At 35.4% G+C, this 19,378-nt stretch overlaps 1 protein-coding gene across 1 annotated transcript in view; it reads right to left on the bottom strand.

Annotated features, from left to right (window-relative positions):
* Positions 1 to 19,378, bottom strand: part of grik3 (glutamate ionotropic receptor kainate type subunit 3) — a 119,111-nt gene that overhangs the window by 41,592 nt on the left and 58,141 nt on the right. The window contains exons 2-5 of the mRNA XM_055047153.1: positions 7,377 to 7,550; positions 6,137 to 6,394; positions 5,836 to 6,017; positions 2,521 to 2,574 (exon numbers count right to left, since the gene is read on the bottom strand). Coding sequence (XP_054903128.1) covers positions 2,521 to 2,574; positions 5,836 to 6,017; positions 6,137 to 6,394; positions 7,377 to 7,550 — 668 coding nt within the window. The remainder of the gene's footprint in view (positions 1 to 2,520; positions 2,575 to 5,835; positions 6,018 to 6,136; positions 6,395 to 7,376; positions 7,551 to 19,378) is intronic.

Genomic DNA, 19,378 nt, shown 5'->3' with positions numbered 1-19,378 from the left:
CAAGTGCTAGAGTTAGAATTTTTTTCCTAACATTGTCACATTTATATGAAAAATAGCTAAACAACCCAAGCAACAAACGTCCCACACACTTTTTTAAATTTTTAATTGGATTTAAAAAAGGCATTTTTTTTAAGGCTGGGAGATTATTAATTATTTGCTTGTAGCTTGGAAAATTAAAGAAAACACCAAAACAAATCATCTGTTTTCTATCATTAATATCCAGCCCTGGCATGTCTTGGCATCTTCAACAAAGATAAATATGAATTCAGTCTGAGCCTTTGTTATTTCTGGAGCAGCGATTGTATCTGATGTGTGAAGTCACATGTTGACACACGTCATGTGAAATTGGGCCGCGGGGCTTGGAAAAGGCATTTGGATGAACGTAGATATTTCATTAGCACCCTGTGGAGTAAGAGCCGGGGGACGGAGAGCATGTAAGACGTTCACTAAAGAATGGTCATTGTTACCCTCTGATAAAGCTGTCTTTTTCCTTCTTTTAGCGTGCAGAATAATTTCTCCTTTCTAAACGAAGTAAATTACCACAGCTGAAAATGTCTGAGGTATAGATTTGAAGTTAGGAAAGTAAACTAACGGACACATTATTTTTTGACTATTCTATTTTATTTTTCAATATGATGTTGAAACTAAGATGTTGCGATACACCACTGTACATACTCATGATTTTGTTCTGTATTTAAAAAATCTAAGCAAACCAAATAAATGATGAGTAATAAAGTGCACTGACGGGAAAACATATTAACAAATTAAGAAAAGAGAGTGCAAAAAATACTAAACAACAAAATGCCTGAAATCTGTCAGTGTTAAGAGTGTATTTCTTATACCAACTGGATAGCTGTAATTGAATGTTTTACAATGTTTTTACCTTGATTTTGCTACAACGTATTAAAACAAAGGATGTTCAATTCTCTTTTACTAAGCCAGTCAGTTTTATTTTACATAATATACTGTAAGTTAGGTAATAATTCAATTATTGAGACTAATACCAACATCTTTTGTGAATTTCACATGAAATGGACAAGTATTATTGTATTTACAGAGAAAATAGTGATTTGTTCTGTAACTATTTTTTATATTTCAGAAAGTCAGGCAAATAAAAAAACTTATGAAAAGTTCTAGTTTACTTTTACCAGAACTAACTATCACACATATGCAAAACAAAACAACGGTGAAATGATCTTACATTTGCCTTATACAGAATTTTTTTCTCCTGTTTAAGATGCTTTGAGAGCATGCAAAAGTGTTACAGCAGGAGAAAATATAACTAAGTTCTTAGCTTAAAGCTTTCTAAGATCGCTGTGGCAAGACAAGAGCTATGACAGTTTCATTTCAAAGAACAAGGAAGTTATTACCCCCATAGCTCTGTGCTTTTGCCTTTTCACGCTCTAATAAGTCGGCACTTCCCTCACCTCTGAAGATAAAACATAGACATCAGTGAACTCCATCGAGAGGAAATTGTATTGCCATGTACACCGTGCAAGAATTCATTACTTTGGATCAAATAAAGTTGCCAGGTATAATCTTCTTAATGGGATATCTATCAGTAAGACACCATATTGCAGTTTTAGATAGGTATAACACTGATCCTATCAAGATACCCATGTCTTATGTACAAAAAATATTATTGGGAAAATGCAATAAAACAAATGCATAAAAATGCTGTTGAGTACCCAAAAAGACAATACAAGAATAAAAAAATATTTTCAGATTTTCATATTGAAACAAAACAGATGCTACATGAACATGACACACCATGTAACAATGTCAAAACTACGCCGTCAACTGTGAGAAATGACACACATCATATCTGGACCTCTGTGTCATAACATATTATCACAACAGCCTGGCCATGCCTGCAGAGACAGTGAGTGTGAGCGCTCAAGAGAGTCAGAAGACAAAGACAGTAACAGAGGGTGAAAGGAACAGCACAGAGCATGCTGCTTTGTATTCCAGTTCAATCTGCTAGTTCCCATTTAGGAAGGGTAACAGAAAAAAAGCAATACCCTATGGACACTTGTGTTGAGTTTTTTTAATTCTATCACACAAGGTCAGAAGGTCATTGCTACGAACCCAATTATTTCAAGTAGTTTACATTCAAGGCACTTTACATGTTTGTAGTCTGTAATTTTTGCAGTATGATGTTACTTATAGGTCGTAATAATTCATTTCACATTTTACCAAACTTCCCATTATTTTAACTGTTTATTTTAATTCCCAAAGCAATAGGTCAAACATTCATCAGTTTATGAGGATGAAACGTTCCATTTTTAATCTCAAGCTGGTGTTTTGTGGTATTTCGAAGGCCGCTGTTGACGGTCCTATGAAGCAGTGTTTACCACTGCAAACCTGGGACTCCATTGTGCCTCCAACATGTCAAACTAAATTGATGTTATGGAGTGGATCCAAACTCCATTGGCAATTAGCCACTATTTATGAAAAAATCTAGCGGAGAAGAGATGAGAACAAACGAGACTATTTGCATTAACAAGCATGATACATTACCAGAGTGGTGAAGATATAGTGGTAATACTCTGTCATCATCCCCATGGTCTGGGCCTGGAAGGACAAAAACATGGAATTAAAGGTGTGAATGAAATGAGCTGGGGTAGGGAAAATTATTATTTTGTCATTTGAGAGTGTTCGTCATCCCAAAAAGCATCTTTACAACAATCCTTGTGGGATTCTTTTATTGAATCCCACAAGGATTCAATAAAAGAATCCCAAATACATTTGTTTGCATTTCATAAAAATCTCAATGATGGTGTAAACATTTGTTTTAATGAGATTATCGACTCTTATCATAATAGTTTTCCAAGCAAGATTCTATTACCACTGGCTAGTGTTTCTTAAGCATATGCAGACTGCTGATTTACCATATACTAGCATGTCTTTAAAGTTTTGAGTTTAAACTGTTTGCAGATGGTTTGGGGCATTTGATGCCACTGCAACAGAGAAAAGAGTGGGCTTACTAGTCTTTGCATTATATCCAAAGACTCTGTCACTCTGACTTGTTTCACTCCATCTACATTCAAAGAACCACATCCACCATGATGTCTGTGCTTTCCATTCTACAGTACCATGTGCTATAAAAAGAAAAAAAAAACTAACTCAAAACTCAAGGTTATGCAAAAGAGATGTTAAGCCTCTGTGGAGAAAATTCACCTCTGCAGCTAAAGACATCAAGCCAAATACTTGACATTGAAACTTTGTTTCATATATTTAACTCATTCAGAGGTTATTACTATTCAAGATCTCCATTTAGACTCAAATAACGTACCATCTACTTACTTTATTATTTTTCAAATATTCTCATCAATAATAGGGTTAAACCATAGGACAAAGGCAGTTATTTTGTAAATAACTCCCTATTATTTTCATTTTCTTAATCTGAAATAGAATAAAATTTGCTAAATGCATGCTGAGTTAGAATGAGATTTTGAAGAAAAAAACTGCCTTTCATTTTTCTCATCGCATGTCAAGGAGAAAATCCAAAGGGATGACAGAGAGGTGACGGTATTTTTACATAATTTTCTCTGTTGTGCTGCAAAACATTATTTTTCTATTGTCATGCTTGAATAATACATCGACGAGAAGTGAAGTTCAATTATTATTATTTTGTCTTGGAATCTGGTTGTAAAGCAATTCAGTGCATTTAGGCATTTTGATGTGGCGTACATGACATGCAGAAGTTCAAACACAGCAGTAGAATTCAGAGGAAATCAGATTTTAGAGATTTTGAATATGGCACAGTTGCTGGTGGCAGACAGGCTGGTTGGAATTCACACACAAACATCTCTTGGCTTTTTGGAGAATAGTCTATAATTTAAAAACTTTCTAGTGACCAGCATACGTGCGAATTACATTTTTTAATGATGTTAGAAGTCAGAAGAGAATGGGCAAACTATATTATACAAGGTAATGTACAAATTAAAGTACATCAGTACATTAATTACTGGCTTGATTAACCACTTCTTCCAACCAAGATACATAGAAAACCTTCTCTGAAAGCCCAACATGTCAAATCCAGAAGCAAATGATCCATAGCAGCAGATTACCAAAATGAGTGTTACTCCTGTCAGCAACGGACAAGAAACTGAGACCACAATTTATAGATGTTGCCCCAAGCAGAATAACTGGACTGACTTTGTACACCCCTGACCTGTGTACAAAACTTTTAAAAATAAAACTCAATGTTTTTTTCAGGTAGCAGTGTCTTTTAGAGCTACTTGCTGTAGCAAGTAGCTCTAGTTTCAATGCTGAGGGACAAACAAAGGGTTGTTCCTGTCTAAAAGATTGTTCTGATTGCTGCTGTTGCTTCATCTTATTGAGAAAAATCACACAAAGTGTTATGGCAGAGGAAAGGTTTTCCTAGTTTAACCCATAAAATAATAATGTCTAAAAACATACCTGTTGCTTGCTGCTATTATCATCACAGCTGGAACATTTAATTGTCACTCGAGTAACTTTCTTATTGAACATCTATTCAATTGCTGTGATAAGTCATCATGTTTTATTGTTCCAAGGCACATGAACAACCTCCGGATAAAGAATTGATTAAAATATGTCATATTGAAACTGAAACTTGATGGTGCAACTTTTTTGCCTCAAAGTTTTATCTCACGACTCCACTGAACAAGACACTGACTTCTTTGCATTAGATGTATGCTCTGGCTAGGAGCGATCATGTCATCTTCTATCACAGCAACAATAGAGGACTGAGCTATATAAAAACAACTTTTTTTGGCAATGATGCCTTTGGTAAGCATGTTAATATAAGTTGACAGAAATGTGTAGAAAGGAGGGGGATTCAACAGCCTATTCTTGACATCTATAAAACATCAGACCACCTACACATTCATCACTTAGAGCAAAATGCTGACAGCTTCCTGTTGACTGACATTTATATCAAATCATATTTATGTTCTGTTTCAATAAGCAAGCATAACATGGTGTTGCATATGCTTTTGCATGCAAAAGCATATGCAAATATGCTTTTGGATTGATCCATTTTCAGTGTGCAGCTTTGCATTCATAAACTGTGTGAAAGAATGCATCAAAACAATGAAATTCACAAAATGGAAATATAATCTACAGTCAAACAGGTTGGGACTAATCAGAACCTTAAAATATAAAGGAGGCAAATATAATGGTGCAGTGCTGCATGTATATAATTTTAATGTGTCTTGGATGTTTCTGTATAAATGAGAAAATTAATTAATATTCTGTACAAAAATATAGACCCTCACAGAACAGTTGTCTTGATGCTGACAATAATTTACACACATCTTGACTCTGCTTATGATTGAGGGATTTCTAAAGGCATTTTGTGGCTCTAGATTTTAATTAATGGTATTGCACTTCATTTTTTGGCTGAATACATATATAAATGTTACCCGTCCAAGCTCTTATTGTGAAAAAAAAAAAAAAAAAACTAACAAAAACATGTATCTACTGCTTTCATTCCACACTACATTATTACACTACTTCATGTTGGTGTTTCACATGAAATACATTTAAGTTTTTGACAAAATATGTAAATGTTTAAGAGACATTAGTGGTTTCAGCAAGGTAATGTATGAGTGCATCTGATATTGCTTTTGTTCCTCTAACAAGCAATGGAACACCTGAATTTTGTTTTTCCATTGGAGAACAGGAGAACAGTCTCTTCTTCAAAATGTGCAGCTGATGTTTTACAGATCTCACAGCATTAGAATCATAGCTGAGGTGACTGAAGCTGGAACTGGTTACATGGGAACCTAAAGTTGTCTAGTCTTCTGGTTTGATACTCAAGGCTGTCTATAAGAGTTTAGAACTCACCTGTTTGAGAATTTGTGCAGCCATGTGGTGACTGCAGTCAAAGATGATGCGGAACTCCCGACTTCTCTTCATTTCTTTAAGAAGAGGCCTTGTATCTTCTGTATCTAGAGGAAGCTGGCGGATCTTTAATCGAATGTTATACCTTGATGGGGCCATTATCAGCTCCTGTAACCTTATTAGACCTTGCAGAAAACAGCACAAATAAAGGCACAGCTTTTTCTGTTACTTACTAGAGCATAGCAGATTTTTTACACACATACATCTCTGTTTAAAAGTATGCAGTTATTTGTAGACTCCTCACCTGTGCTGTCGTCATATACAACAGTGGCTGTTTTCCATTTAAGATACTGCACAAGGTCCAGAATGGCATAGCTTAATGATGAGTAATCTGGGTATAAATTGGCATAAAAAGTGTCCCTGTTGTCCATTGGGTGATGTTTCCACCGCACCTGGATGTGTGGCACTTCCAGTGCATTGCAGATGGACTGCACAGCATTTGAAGATGAGCTATGTGAAGGCCCAAATATTGCAACCACACCTAACGACAGCTGGTCACAAGCTAATGGAAGGAAAGAGATGAGAGCTTGATAATGGGTACTAATACAAGATTTTAAATGCAAATGTTAGTTATTTATTTCAGAAAAACTGTGCTTGTAAGGATCTCTGATATTGTTCCTTTAAACTAGAGTTGAAATAAAAACTTCCAGACAAACACAACCATAGGAAAAACCACCTAATTAACAGTTTTTGCTAATGCATTTTTCATGGCCTTTGATCAAAAATGACTTACAAATAACGACATAATAATACATTCCAACTAAACTTAAAAGGCATACTGTACACAACATGAACGACAATTTCAATGATATTCGTATTTATTAAGATTTACAGGAAGCGACTCGATGCCAGATCTGGTAAATAAATTCAGGTGCATAATGTCATTATTCTTATTAAAACAATTAAGTTTCTGATTAAACATTGTCGTTTTAACAAGATGAGTTCTTTCACGTCATTGTTTTCTCATTTTAACAATAAAGTGTCTTGTCATAAGATTCGATTCTCATTTTCACAAGAAGGTTTCCTGCAGAAACCAGTGGACTTTTATAAATTCTTTTAACAACAAAGTTTCTTATTTTAACAAGATTTAAGATTACACTGTTCTGACTGATTGCGACTTACAAAAAAGGCATGGAGGGACTCACCAGAACTCTCTTTTGTCTCACCCTTTCTTTAAGACTACATCTAAAAATCCCAAGAGGTTTTGCTGTTTACTGTTATGACCTTTCTTACTAAATAATATATTTTGGTTTTGTGGAGAGATACATTTAGGTATAATGAGATTTTTAATCTCATTAGAACGAGATTTGTTTTAACAAGTATTGGATTGCATTATAATAAAGTTTCCTTGTTTAAATAAGGCAATGTTCCCAAATCCATTTCTTAGTTTTTGCAGTCGAATGCAAAAAGTGTATCCCACTTCTCACTCAAAGACAGTTCATGTCATTGCATTAACAAATCCTTCAATAAATAATATCACTTACCTTTTCTTGATGCCTCAAAGCTGTCGTAGATATTAATCCTCTGTATGTCGTATGTTAATGTTGTGTTAGGCAACAAAGTCCTGTTTCTGTTTATATTATTCACAGCAAATTTAAAGGCAAGTTCTTCTGCACTAACAAGTGAAACAGGTCCGTCTGTCTGTTCAAAAATTCCACCTGAAAAACAGAAGACAAAAGCATACAAGGCGGTCATGAGATCAGCACTCAAACATAAACATAGGCAAAAAAAAAAAAGATATACAGGCAAAGTTTTGGATAGTCACAGACAGGAAAATATTGAGAGACATTTTCACTTAGGAATAGCAGTAAAGGCAGTAGTGCACATTACATGAGGTATTGAATTTGCTCTGCAAACATTCAGCAACCCTCTCCATTTTCAGGGAGGGTTGCTGAAAAACCAATATGAGCTTTGAAGTTTGAGGCCATAATGGATTTAAGGAGCGTGTATGTATGTGTGTGTGTTTGTGGTTGTATGTCCACTGCATCACACCAGCAGAATATCTTAAGCTCTTGTCTCTCCATTAGGATACCCTTTCATTTCACCTGAATACTACATTGGTAGAGCAAATAACTGGACTTCAGCACTGTTCTTTTACATAAAATTCAAAGAAAAGCTTTTTCTTCCTTTTAAGATGGCATAGACTACAGCTCAAAACTTACAAAACATGTCTACATCAACATCAAAGTGTTGCTTCAGATAGTGGTGAATGTTAGACCATCAGTTCAGCTCTACACCCTATAGAGTGGCAAGATACAGAAAAAACGGTTTTATTTTAATACTACAAGTATTTCTCAAGTTTTCTCAAGTTAATCCATAAAACAAGGAGCTGTAAAAACATTAAAACATTAATAAAAACCGTCTTGCTATGCAATGCACTGAACCCTGCCCAGGGTGTATTCCACTTCTCACTCAAAGACAGCTAGAAATAGATATCACCATTTCAGGATTTTTATAGATAGACTGATAATAAAGTGCACATCAGTGATTTTTAAATGCATGTCAGTTGGAAACTGTGCAGAAACCATACATGTTTTGTCTCCATCAACTAGGCTCAGACAGAATTTTGGTTGGACATTTGACCACCCTTTTCTCAAAAATAGCAGGTTTCTTTTGAACTGTTTCCCTGGCACAGAACCAGTTTTTAGTTCACAAATTTTCAGTAGAGGTCAGGGTCAATCTAAAAGGTTAATAGTAGCCTACATTGGGACAGTAAACATCCAAAATGTGGGCCCAAAATGTGAATTTGACTTCAGTCTTCAAGTGCTGACAATATATTGATATACTTTACAACTGCAAGAATGTGAAGGACATGTATACATTGCTCTTTTTCCTTTTTCATATTTCATACATATATATACAAGGGGAAAGAAGACTGTGTACATGTGGTCTTATTTTACTCTTCTTGTGAGGTGTTCTTTGTGTTCATCCGAAAATGCATGGAGAAAAATATGTGTCAGTGGTGATTAGTTTTTACAAAAAATGCTTTGTAGCACCGATCTTCATGTATACATTTAAACGATTTGAAACCAGGATGTACAGAGTGTGCAGATTTTTTTTTTAGCCTGCTGCACATTTCCTATTATTCACAAAGTAATCATCCAGACTGCTACAGCTGTGAAAACAGCTAAAAACATTCAACACCTTTAAACATGATCCCTAATGTTTAAAACTAAAATATGTGAAGAAGCACAACTCATGGCTAATTGGTAAGACTACAAATGTAGCATCTTCTGTCGAATGGAAGACAACAAAGTCTCCCTGTGGCTTGGCAACAGACTGAGAAGACAGCTCAGACAGCTTCTTAAAAGATGTTTGCAGAAACATCAGTTTACGAAGAGAGAGTCGTTCCTCAACCTCCACTCATCAAATTATCCCTCTCTGACAGAAAGCAAAATGTCTCGGCTCCTCTTCTGTCAACAATGTTAAGAAAGAAAATTTCCACTTTTATCAGCGACTGAATGCCTGTCATCAGGTTTACTTTTATTCATCATTTGACTCACAGACACAACCTTTCAAAACCTTTCCACATTGCAATGCATAAAAAATATGTATAACTAAAGTAAAGTTACAGTTTCAATTAGCCTATTTCTTTGACTATTAAGAATATCATAATGATAGCCACGTTATAAAAATTTCTACACAGAACTGGCATCTATTAGAGTGCAACTACATTTTTATTGAAGTCATGAATATTCTTATTATCACAAAAATCTATAAATCTCTAATGAGAGTTTGTAAACAAAGAAATTTATTAAATTCTAGCATGAAATAAAATATATACTTATTCTCTTTATGAAAGGTAACAGACTAAAACTAGAAACATTCGAGGATAACTTAAAGCGGCTGCGTCAAGTGATCTTGATCATCGGATTTGTAGTTGGTGCTGTTAAAGCTTTGTCCTAATATTCTGCTCCGTTCGTTTATTTTAACGTTTTTACATTGTTGTGTGATATGATTTTTGAAACATTTATTTTCATCAGTGGGAGTCTGAAACTGCATCACCATACTTACTCACTGATGAGTGAGGATGAAACTTAATCCTCACTGATGAAGAAGAATATGTTTAGAATATATTTTGAGATCTATGGTGAAGTTTCCAACAGCAACCAACTAAAAATCTTCAGCATCGCCTTTACCTCTCTGAAGCACTGAGGAACTAATGGAGGCTACAACAAATACTATTTTGGAACCAGTGTTTTGTGTGCCTGCTAAGCTGTTCAAACAAAGTGGTGGAGCATGGTGAGCTTCGTGAAAGAAAACAAGAAAAGACAGAGTGGCATAATTTGTTTATGAGGTTTTCTGAAATTCTACTCGAATAAAAACATAATTAGTTGTGGTGATAAAAAACACAGGAAAATCTGAGCGCTTTCCCAGATTTGCATCCATATGAGAGATGTATTCAAGGAAGTACACACAGTTTATGTATGATATAACACAAGATAAGTGAATAATACACAGGGGCACCGCCAGGAATCTTGGACCCCATGACAAAAATTTAGATTGGGCCACCCCAAGCAGCCACTGTTACAATTTCTTGAGTCTATTTGACCCATAAAAAGCGTAATAATTTTAAAGGCTTGCAAATACCTTGCTTTCTTTGGTTCAATAATGATACTAGCACAATATTTATTGCTCATGAATTTCACATGCAACAGGCTGCATACAGTATGCAAGTAGGTTGCTTATAATTTTTCTATTAGTTTTAATTTACTGAAAGGTCTCTCCCCATGAGCAACAGTCATAGGTAATGTGCAAAATGTGCATGAAACAATCCAGAATTATCAAAAATGCTATATCTCTGCATTTTATTCAAGCTACAATATATAACTTTAATAAAAAATATGAATTTTCCATAATTGTCAAAATTGTCACCATGTTGTTACAGTTTGTTATGAGACAGCCTCTGAAAACATTCAATCCCTTCCATCTCCTCCCTGAATTTCTATAACTAGCTAAAGTAATCCACAGTTCTGACCAAAAACAACCAATCAGAACTAAGAGGAGGGTCTTAGTGTTGTCAGTCAACTTAATTCACTCATAATGTTGGAGAAACAACTTATTGTTACAGGAAAATTGTTTATCTGCCAACATTGGTATCTATGCTAACTAGACTGAGTTTTTACAACAGGCTGCATTAGCTGCAGCATAGCACAGAGCAGAAGGAAAGGAGGATGAGCAGCCACGAGATTGTGATTGACAGCGCTAAAACCCGCCTCTTGCTACTGATTGGTTGTTTCTAGAAAGTGCTGGGAGAAGGAAGACATAATGTAGAAGCCCCTGCAAAAACTTGTTGCAGCACATTGCAAGTAAGTTGTCAGATAAAAGCTGCTGATATCCTCCTTTTTTATAAGACAGATCTATTTGGGTGTTTGGAAACATTTCTGGTAGTCAATTACGTGAGTTTCAAGCTACCGGCAACATACTTTTTAAGCAGCATCATGTCATGAAAACATGATATTTTTATTCAGCATTATTACTCTAAGAAGCACACACGTCCATGTTGTATAAAACAGGGTACAAATGTAATTCCTGTTCATGTTAGATGCCTTAGGATTATGAAAATCTAAAAATGTTTATTTTGCAATGAGAAGAAACGCTGCATCATCTTTGTGTTTTAGTTGTGTGGTGGATTTTGCACCTCCATGGTCCATGGTCCATGATATTAACACTACCTGTCAGGGTGGTATTATTTTACTAATCCCAGAAAATGTCTGGTTGAAGAGAGCTAAGCTTCAGAACGGTGACAGTGACCTGCTGATGCCCCTGAACAGATCCTGTGTGCCTGGATCACAGAGTCATATACCTCAGTTGCTGTGGGGGAAATGGAAAACCTGGAAGCCAAGCTCATCTTACTATTTATGACTCAAATCCTCCTCTGGATCACAAGGGGGATGTGATGCATAAACCTGCCCAGTGGAATGCGTCACATTAAAATAAATGAATCCTTCCATTTCATGGCGAAATCTCATTAGAGTACATTAAGTAATTGCTGTAGTATATAGTAATTTGACTGTTAAGAGGATAAAATGTGCATTGCTCAGAAGCACTCTAAAAAATTTAATAAACACTAGGAATCCCGCTTCTTGGGAGGAAAATCCTGCAGATAATTTGCTCCGCCTTTCTCCAGATATCTGCCATAAGCACAATACGGAGGGCTGTATGCAGTAGACCTCCTGCAAAGCCATCAAATAAAGGCAAAGCTGTTCCTTTTAGCATCATAGGAGATTCTGGTCTAATGATGCAGAGATTGGATGTTTACTAGGCCCCTTTAAACAACTACGCTGAGTGTTCTTTTTCGTAGTGGGCGTGCATGAATTGAGATGCATGAATTTCTGATTTTGTTCCTCGTGAATCACAGTCAAAAGGCTTTAAATTAGCATGTCTCCAATAGACAAGAACACAAAGGCCTTTAATTAGTCTCTAAGGTCTTACCACAATATATAAATCAGACACTAATTGCAGCTGTTTCCATAATTTGTCCTTTGAGGACTTTGTGGATCATCTCTGTTTCAAAGCCACATAAGGATATGTGTGAATAGCAGATGATTAAAAACTTTAACTGCATGGATCACCTAAACTTAGTACACCTCGACAGAGCGTCACTACTGGGTTTCATCTTCGCCACTAAGATTATTTACCTTAGTGGCATGTTTAAGTAGTTTAAACTGTGCACGGAAAGAAAATTTGTCACTATCAATAATACGATGCACCTCATAATTTGGTGAGTCCTTTATTTGTTTATTTGTTGCCTTTCTTCTGTACCCCGCCTCTTGCCCGAAACATTCACTGGAGATAGGCATAAGCACCCATCCCGACCCCACTAGGGTGTTAGAAAATGGATGGATGGATAAACAAATCTGACTATCATATACAAAGATAACTTGAGGAAATGTAAAGCCAGCTTTCCAACGAAAACACAGATTTACATTTGCATCAAAACCTTAATATTGTTTTCTTTTTTTTTCAGTAATAGCAAAGCATCAAGCAATCATCCTCATGTTTCCTCTCAGAACCATGTTATTGTTCTGTAATGTGTTAGCTTTGTGATAGACTTAAATAGAAACACCTTATAAAAAATTCCATTGTTGTTTTTTCTTTCCATACAATACTGAGTAATTTTTTCTGAAACTTTTACTCCTGGATGCTCTCCATGGTTGCATGTTTTCTCCATTTGTGGACAACGGCTCTTACTGTGGTTTTAGGGATTCCCAATGCCTTGGAAATAGCTTTGCAACCTTTTTTCAGACTAATCAGTTTTTTATGACTTTGTTTTTTTTCTCTATTTGGGAATTTCTAGGATATGATGTTTTACTTTCTCAAATCTTTTATCCCATCTCATGTATTGAGAAAGGTTTTACTGAAATAATTTCTTGACTGCACAGGTGTGTAAGTAATCAGGCCTGAGTTTGACCTGTTAAACTGAAATAGGCTTTCCAAAAATGTGGTCAATCAGTGAATTTATGGTTTAACACAAAGAGGCAAGTTGGTGAATAGAAGGAAAACGTTAACGTCGTTCAAAACAAAAATAAATACATTTAATAATGAATTAAAAGTTTTAAACATTCAATTTTATGGCCACTATATCTTGTACCAGGTGTTAAAAGATTAAAGCTGAATGAGTGGTGTCAAAACTTTGTTTGAACACTTACATTACATTTAAAAATTTGCATGAAGATACACATGAAAAAAGAAAACGTGAAAAATAGATGAGACTGAGTGCCAAAAAGCAGCTAAAATAAAAAAAAAGATGCACAGTATGTGTTTTATTAAATATTAGTGATAGAACAAATACGTATACAATTATTGCAGTTTTAAAACAAATAATTTTAAATGAAATGATCCATAGTCACATTAAATATGTGACTAAAGCCCCTCTTTAATGTTGATAAAAGGTTGTTATTTGAGGGAATAAATTATACATTAAAACATGTGGTCTGTGTAAAAATGAAAGCCCTCAGTAACTTGTGGTATGAATAAAAATGAGGCTGAATTTTAATCTCAAACAGAACCAGTGGGTGCTGCGAGGTCTGCTGGGCCTGAAGGAACTGACAGAGACATGCTGTGTCGAGTCAGAATTAGAGGTTTCACATTTTAAATGTATATGCCCGCCCAAAAATTGATGTAGCAGCATGAAAGCTTCACATGTCATGTACCCGCAAACAACACAGGCTTACACTTAAGGATAAATCCCCAAACTCTGCTGTTATGTAGCAGCAGGCAGCTGTAAGACAGCTTAGTTAATTTGTTTGGAATTATGAAGATACCACTGGAATATAAAACTTTAGGAATGTGATCCTATGTGGTTGGAAAACCGTATTAAAATCAATAAAATAAGACAAAATTACATCAGAGTCTCCAATCTCCAATCCAATTACCGAACTCCAAATTCAGGTTGTCTGAGAATTATAAAATTGCACGAGTAAATAAAAAAAAGAATCTTAAAGTCAACTCTTTATAAACATATGTCCTTGAACTATGACAGTGAATGCATAAAATATTTGGCTTGAGCTCCTTTTGCATTAATCACACACCAATGCAGCATGGCATGGAGGTATTTAGGTTGATTTAATAATAGCCTCAGCTCTTCTCCACTGTTGGATCTATTGACAATGCTCCATTGATTCTCTATGGGATTTAAGTTAATCAAGGACAGTGATATGATAATTATTAAAGCAAGTATAAGTACTTTTGATAACGTAGACACACATTACCACAACCTGTTAGAAAAAAGGAATTGGCAAAAAGCATGAAATTTCCATAAAACGTTTTAGCAGCTGGAAGTATGAAACGCTATAAAACTGTATTCAGAAAACACAGTTAACCATTACGAGCACATGTTGCGAGGCTCCAACTCTTCAATGACTTTGGACAATTCACAATAGACCTAAATCTTCTTGGATACTTTGCCTTGCCTCTCTTCCTGCAACCTTAGTGACTAAGAATTGGAAATGAAATGTGCAGTCTATGTATGAATAAAAAGAGGACTATGAAACACTGAATAGCAGTCCAGCCCTATTTCTCCTTTCCCTTAGTATGATGCTTCTTATGTTCTCTGTGTTTCATCCAAAGATCCAATTACTGTAGGATTCATCACCTGGAGCATAGAGAAACCTTTAACATTCACCTGAAATATTCCTAGCATGTTCTTGCTTTAAAACTCACAGTGGAGTTTTCCCTCTTCTTTTTATTCCTTCTGTCAAACAAGATGCACACTCAATATAAATGTAGCAACCAGAATTTCAAACTGAAGGAAAGGTCAAATTTGCTTGCTGAACTTTTTTGCTACTGAGGTAGCAAAAAATGGCAGCATCCCTGCCCTTGTCCAACATGAAATTTGTGCTGGGGTGAGGCAAGATCAATGACCTTTTCTATAATTTTCTTTCCAGTAGGAATCTGGCCATACTATATCTGCGAGCTATTTTTAGACAGGTTTAAAAAGGGAGGTGTTTAACTTGGGCCCACGTTAGTTGAATTAAATCCATATGTGTGTGTTTTTTTGTTCTCATCAAGAGCTAAAATCCATTATTTATGGATAGAAACTTAAAATAAAATAATTCAGCATTCTGATTTTGATCAATCCTCAATTTTCAGAACAAATATTTGTTGAAGAAAAAATGGACAATTCTCATGTCTTCAGTTTTATGCAAACTAAAAATATATATTCTTGTGCAAAGTATCATGGATTCAATTCAAGTCAGATAAGTACCATGCAACTTCAATCTGGTCTAAGCTGAGAAAAAAAAGTTAGATAAATAAATAGAACTTGAGGTTTTCATTCATTGCCCAATGCATACGGCCTGTTAGAACAAATTCTTTGCTTCCAGACGAACCAATTCAGCGGCCCAAACAATGTAACTCACTCATTATGCTCTTGGATGCATGTGTACTCGCCCACTGCATTTCTGAGTGTTGCTCTTTTGTAATTCTTCTCACTGGTGGGATTACCAATCTCCTTCTGAATAGCTTCCCGTCTCCCTGGATGTGCAACAGCACAATGATGGCAGCAAACAATGACCAGCACAAAGCGCACACACAAATCACCATGAACATTTGGAAATGCAGCCAATTTTGGAAATAATACGTTCATTCGTAATTATGGGTAACAACACAACACTGGGGACCAACATTTATAAAATACTGAGAACTAGTGATGGACTTAGCCAGTGTTGTATTTTATACCAGACAAAGAAAATCAGGCCAAGAATCTGTTTCATTTAATCAATGATGAGTATCATGAGAGGAAATTAAGGTTGCTGGTTAATTAATGATTTCTGGCAGCAAGCAGGCTCATTAGTTAGCAAAGTCACCTCACAGCAAGACAGTTCAGAGTTTGATCTTAGCTGTGATATATCAGTTCATGTTCCCTCCTACCTCACTCTGTGGCTCTGGTTACTTCTTGGAGTCTGAACAAATTCAGTTTAAATGAATGAAAGATTTAAATTGTCTTTAGAATGAGGAGAGGTGATTAGCACATGTTGTTTACACCTCTTTACTTGTGAGTTATCGTATAAGCCTCATCAACGAAAGGCATTGGTGAAGTATAGGTTAGCAGGTGACCTAATATACAAATATGTTCATTGATTAGCATTCTAAACAAATAAACATTAAACCTTAGCATCATTAAAACATCTTTTGAAATATAAGATATAATTCAATCTCATAATTCACTATCACTTTCACTACAAAAATATGATTCATTATAATAGCAGAATAAAATTTGTTACTGTATTACAGTTTATTAACTAGTATGAAATAATTGGTTATTTTTAGGGCTCCAAGACTGTGAAAGTGAGCAAATAATGCATGCAATCACCTGCTCCCAATAGCTCCAGTTATTGTAATTGTACGGATTCTTTATTCTTGCTCATTATTCTTCTTCTCTGATAAAATGTTCATCTGTCCATTATCTTTACACGCTTATCCCGAGTGACTTTGCAATCGGTGCTGGTGCCTATCTCCCAGGCGAGAGGTGGGGTAAACCCTGAACAGGTCGACAGTCAATCGCAGGGAAACAGAGAGATGAGATAGGACAAACAATCATACACATACCCACACCTTAGGAGAAGAGACCCATTAGCATAACAGTCATGTTTTTAGACTGAGTGAGGAAGCCGGACGACCCGAAGAGAACCCAAGCATGCACAGGGATAACATTTAAACTCCATGCAAAAAGACTCCAGGGCCAGGATTTGACCCAGGAGCTGCTTGCTGCAAGCTGACAGCAATACCAGCTTTGCCACTGTGCAGCCGTCTGATGAAAAGTGTAACTTGGAAAACATTGAAAATGCAGGAAAAAAAATGATAAAGCAATGTCATGGTCATGCCCATTTTCAACATACAAAATTTTTTGCTCCAACGAAAAGGAAAAATTTAGATTTGATTACTTTTCTTATAGTATAAACTGGATAGTTGTGAAACATGATACATAACATCAATGGGCCAAGCCACAGAAAAAATTTGATACCTTTGAAGATTGCTCAAGCGACACAAGCCAACACATTTTAGCACAACAGATGTGTATATCTCAACCATTTTATGTTTAATAGGTTCTGGTGTATTCTGAATTTTCCTTTTTGTAAATATCTTCATATATTCACTGGATTTAGAGTTTTCTCTTATTTTCCTTTCATATTATAATTTGTTTGATGATCTTAAACATTTACATACTTTTCACAAACAAAAAGGTCACAAACCACAAAGGGGAAAACACTTTTTTTTCACCACGCTTTCTAGGGGCTGTATTTCTGTCTGACTTCTGTGATGTCATTCAAACCAAGATGGAGGTAGTTCCACATCATTCAGTTGTTCACAACTAATTGCAGTTTTGAGAACCTTAAGCTGCCACCACTCTGTATTAACTGCATTGCCTCAGGGAAGGATGAACTGTCTGGCTCTCATCTGATCAAACAACTCATTGTTTTAGATGTGGGCTTTAAAATATACTTCAAAAGGTTTGTGAAACAGGGGAGGGGTTTTTGGGAGGACGTTTTATTGTTCTGTGTTCTCACAGACTAAATGTGAGTGTGATGTTTGTTTAGGCAGCGACAATTAAGGGATATAAAAAGCATAAAATTGAACATCTGAATTCGGAGGAGAATACATATAATTTTATATTTACATTTTTTTGGGATATGTGCTACTACTGCAGGTCACGTTTTGGTTGACAATACAATGTAACTGTAATTATACCCCATTAAAATCCTAAAATATTCACATTGATATCATGATGTACACATACCGAGATTTCTTGGATGCATTTCTGAGTGAGCTCATTTAAATTTTAATGGTACCTGCAGATCTTTTTACAATAGTCTACTCTTCAGTGGACATTATATTACTGGAAATATGTTGACAGGCTGACTGGGACATGCAGGATCTAGAAATGTTTGCATTTGTTGTAAAGGTAAAAACACATTTAATGTTGTTATAGTTACAAATTCTTATGGTGCAGATGACTATTATAGTTTATAAACTGCCTTAACATTGCATGTTCCATTTTGTAGAAATGTTAGGTATGATTTCCCTCAATCTCTGACATGAGTGCATGATTAATTACCGTTTGTGATGGAAATACTATTAAATTAAGCAATATGCAAGTCATTTTGTTGTTTAATTTTGTTATCCTTCTACCATTTTGCCATCTCTCTGCCCATCCACAGTTTGTAGTTCAGAGTTAGCAGCTCTGCAGCTGATGAAAAGTAAACAGACTTGCAAAGATTATCCTGACTCTCATTATTTTATCAACAATCTTGTAAATATGAACTTTCTGACTGTCCTTGCCTGGGTTACTGATGTTAGATTTTGGAGCTGGAGAACCAAAAATAATACTCAATGATTTTTTTTTCTGCATTGGAAAATATCAATATCTTCAGATACAAAAATTCAGACATCGAAACTGAATTTCAGAACTAAAAAAGGTTTTAAAATTTTCTCATGCAGTGAGACCATTGTTTGCAGAAATATTCATTTTAGAGCCTACACAGAAACACAATGATTACAGTCCACTGAATTGAATAAAACAGAAAATATTTTACAAAACTTTTATTAAATCACCATCAGTTCTACTTATTGTTCAGAAGGCTGAGGATATGCAGTGTCAAGTATTAATAATATTGCAGACAAATATTTTAAGACCAGCTTTTGTTAATAGTAAAATTCACATTTGTGAATGAAGATGGAACTCATTTCTAATACTGGCACTAGTTTGATGAAGACTCTATCACTCTTTAATATCAAGAAATAAACAACAGGACAAAATAGTTCTCTACAGGTTTTAAACCTTTCATGCATTTGTTCATTGTGAAGGATTTATACTGAGAAGCTCTTTTTTCCTTTTCAGAAAACTACAGATAAAGCCTCCTTTCCGACTTGTCTTCCTTCCACTGTCTCTCTTGTAAGCTGACTTGACTTAGCGCTTCCATTTGTCATTCAGACTGATTCGCTCAGTCCTCATTGTTGTCATAATGATGCATTTAACTTACTA

The sequence above is a fragment of the Poeciliopsis prolifica genome, unplaced genomic scaffold (genome assembly GCF_027474105.1).
Source record: "Poeciliopsis prolifica strain line A6 unplaced genomic scaffold, Auburn_PproV2 SCAFFOLD025, whole genome shotgun sequence".
NCBI lineage: Eukaryota > Metazoa > Chordata > Actinopteri > Cyprinodontiformes > Poeciliidae > Poeciliopsis > Poeciliopsis prolifica.
Note: the sequence above shows the minus strand (reverse complement) of the source record. Positions and strands in the feature narration are given on the sequence as shown.